Here is a 3762-nt window from a genome sequence, read left to right as displayed (position 1 = left end):
AGTATACCGATTCTGGCAAATAATGATACAGTTTTTTTAAAACTCTAAACTAAACTTAACCACATAACCCCAACAATAGCACTCTTGGTTAATTATTCCAGGGAAATGAAAACTCATATTCACACAAAAACCTGTACACAAATGTTCACTGCAGATCTATTCATAACAGCCCCAAACTGGAAACAACCTGGATGTCCTTTAGCAAGTTGATGGTTAAAAACCTGGTACATTTCCAGACCCTAGAATACTATTTAGCAACAAGAAGGAAAGATCTATTAATATGCAAAACAATTTTGATGAGTCTCAAGGCAATTAAGATGCATGAAAAAAAGTCCTTTTCAAAAGGTTAGATATTTCATTATTCCATTTATATAATCCTTTTGAAGCAAACTATAGAGATGGAGAACAGATTCCCTGGTTGCCAAGGGCGAGGGGTTGTGGTAGATGGTAGTTCTAACAGATAGCATAAGGAAATCTGGTGGTGTAATGGTCAAGGATCTTGATTGTGGTTGCAGTTACATGAATTTTCATATGTGATAATGTTGCACAGAACCACAAATACACAAACACATACACTCACAAATGATCGCATATAAAACTGGCAAAATCTGAATAAGCTTTGTGGGTTGTACCAATGTCAATTTTCTGCTTTTGATGTTATACTGCCACTATCTTGGATGTTATAATTTGGGGAAACTGGGTGAAGGATACACAGGATTTCTTGATACGTATTTTTGGCAACCTACTTTGCATATATAATTATTTCAATATAAAAATTTTAAGGCTAAATTAGATTTAAAATTATTATAAAAATGACATGTTATAAAGGTAGAGGAATGCTTATATTCTCTAATTTTTACATACTTTTGGGTTATGGTTGACAAATCTTAAAATTTTCAGCTGTCAACATGGTCTTACAGCACATGGCTGGTCCTCAGCTTGCACCAAATGTGACTTCAGGAAAATTGAGCAGCAGCGCCCTAGCTGGTCTATGCACTGTTCTGCTGATGACACCTCTTAGCCTGTGCCAGTGGCAGACTGCCCTAAGAGTTTCTAAAACGTACTGCTCATTTCTGGACTGATCGCATTGTGGCCCAGCAACCGCCCTTTGCAGGCCTGCCCCAGGCAGCGACTACTCTGGGCAGAGCAGATCTCCATGCACACGTGTAGAATCTGGCGTCGGGCCGGCTGTTGCTCAGGGTCTCCATTTGAGTCAAGAGGACTTTCTTTATGAGAAACAGCTGTGCTACTATTGTGGCCAGAACAAGTCTTCTATGCATCAGACTTTACCAGAGTTATAGTGCTGCTTTAAGGTCTCTCTTTGGAGAACAGAAAAGTATACACAGGGGAAAATTTGTTGTTATTTCTTTTGGAGAGCATTTCTTGTTATTTGATTGCTTCCTGCTTTTTCCTGGAAACCCACTATACAAGTGTTGCTTATCCATTAGACTAGGTTAAAATAGTGCATTTTCTTATGACTGAAAATGAGACCTTTCTGGTTAAATCTTGGCATGTTTTTTACTAGAAATCAGTTTGAATACTCATTTGGCAATTGTGGGTTTATGTTTCGCTCTATATGGATAACATAGAATTACTGTCATCCTGTTGCAGTTCAACATCAAAGATATCGTGGCCCAAATGAGAGCACAACGTTATGGCATGATTCAAACAAAGGTAAGCTCTCATGTCATAATTCTAATTTGAAGAATAATGAATATAGAGATTCACTGTATAGCATATTACAATTTATAGAGCTCTTTCACCTACATGAGCTCACTGAGTTCTCACTTTTGAGGTAGACATTAGTGATGCAGACCTTCAAGTTCAGAGCAATGCAGTCTTTTCCATGAAGTAACTTCATTCTGGTAGCAAATGGAAGAGCTGAGACTGAGACCAAGTCTCCCAGTGCCCACACGCAAGCTTTGTTAGAGAAACATGTCTCAATGAATTTTCATAAATTTATGGATAGCAATTCTGGGATATTTACTTGCCACTAAAATATTAATCTCATTAGTCATGATAGTCATAAAACTATCATTTCTTTCACAGGTTAATTATTAGTCATTTTGGGGGGTTAAGAGAGTCTGGATAATGAAAATAGGTACCCCTGAATCTTCAGGCTGACCTGTTTTTAGGCCAACATTGAGCAATATGGAGCATTTTATTTGAACTATTGTTGTCTGAGAGACCTGAGGCTATATCTAAAAAAAAGTTTAAAATGTGATTCATCCAAGGAAAATATAAGTAGAATGAGTTTGAGAGTTAGTTTCCCCTCTATTCAGTTAAGACTTTAGTTTTAGACCAAGAACTATATTGTGATCATTTATGTTTCTGATATTTTAAAAAATATATTTATGTACAGAAGTTCTTAGTTAAATGTGTGCTCTTTAGGAACTTTCTCTGTGGCTGAAAATTACAAATGTGTTCTCTGAAAGTGGATATTGGTATTCAGTTACTTAACGGTCTGTTGTTTTCCATATATATGTCTACAGGAGCAGTATTGGTTTTGTTATAAAATTGTGCTTGAAGTTCTTCGGAAGCTTGCGACTTTGGATTTAGAAAGACTGAAGTTGCATCACACTTGACATACCAGGTGGCCTGGAGCTTCCTCAGACAGAGCATGACAGGTTGTGCTGAAGGAAGGGCTCTGCTGTGCGCACAATGTGCTCTCTCGGTGTATCATTTGATTTCCTTTCTGACAACTCCTGAAGGCAGCATTCTTTGGTTTGGGGTGAATAGTGTCTAGCCACTGACTTTACTTAGATAATATCAAAATACCCTCCCACATTTTTCAATGAAATAAAAAGTTTCTTAAAACAACTGCAGCCTATTTGGTTGAAGGGATTACAGAGCCCAATAAAGGACTTAAACTATATTCATTAAGATTTTATCTGGAAAGATAATTAAAGGGAGCTGAGGATTTCCCAGACCTTAGGAAGCTCTGATTCTGGGAGGACCTAGAACCAGTAAACTGACTTCTTACAGGCATTTTCAAGACAGATACTTATCCATGGTTATTAGCTAGAATCTATACTGTTAGCTGGCATTTGAATAACTCAGTTCACAGAAGATTCCTATTAGGATGGTTTAATGTGTTATGCAAATTGGACTCCATTTTTCTGTACCTCCAAGTCCCATGGAGCCCCAGGGAGCTCAGAGGACCAGCTGCCTTTCTAGAACCACTGGACAAAGACCTGTTGGTGTGGGGAGCTTTTTGTGGGTGGGCAGACTTCCTCCCTCCATCACATGAGCACACTGAGGAACAGTCCAAAACTAAAATAGCTGTTTATAGAGAAGGTCCAAGAGGAAACTTTTGCCTGGCTTGAGTTCTTTCCTATCCCACCCTAACACTTAACATATTACTCAGTTTGCTTTGTTGAAAGCAAATATTACATTCTACTTGCTTTTTAGTTTTTGCGCTTTAGCTAACTAATAGGCTTTGATATAAGCATTATTATGTAATTTTGAATCTCTTATGCCAGATATATTTTTCAAACTAAGATCTAGGATAGTTATTTTTTTCTTCAGAGTTCTATTAAATCATTTATTTTTATTACCCACCCCCCTCCACCTCTGCTGTAACATTTAGAAATTGGCTTTGGGAACCAAATTTTGGAAAACCAAATTCATAAAATGAAAACTTCCATATTCTGTTTTTGAAAAGATTGTGGCCATTATTACATTCATCTTATTATAGGACTTTGCCTCATACAATTACAGTGATAATTTTATCAAAGAATTTTAGTGACCAGTTAGATTTTA

At 37.1% G+C, this 3762-nt stretch overlaps 1 protein-coding gene across 1 annotated transcript in view; it reads left to right on the top strand.

The window, feature by feature from the left end:
• The window catches only part of PTPN20 (protein tyrosine phosphatase, non-receptor type 20), an 83277-nt gene extending 79748 nt beyond the window's left edge, over nucleotides 1–3529 (top strand). Inside the window, exons 7-8 of the mRNA XM_014535667.1 lie at nucleotides 1612–1674; nucleotides 2493–3529. Of these exons, the coding sequence (XP_014391153.1) occupies nucleotides 1612–1674; nucleotides 2493–2585 (156 nt within the window). The 3' untranslated portion in view covers nucleotides 2586–3529. The remainder of the gene's footprint in view (nucleotides 1–1611; nucleotides 1675–2492) is intronic.
• Nucleotides 3530–3762: the final 233 nt, after the last annotated feature.

This window comes from Myotis brandtii, unplaced genomic scaffold (assembly GCF_000412655.1).
Source record: "Myotis brandtii unplaced genomic scaffold, ASM41265v1 scaffold148, whole genome shotgun sequence".
NCBI classification, from domain to species: Eukaryota; Metazoa; Chordata; class Mammalia; order Chiroptera; family Vespertilionidae; genus Myotis; species Myotis brandtii.
This window is presented reverse-complemented; position numbering and strand designations above follow the sequence as displayed.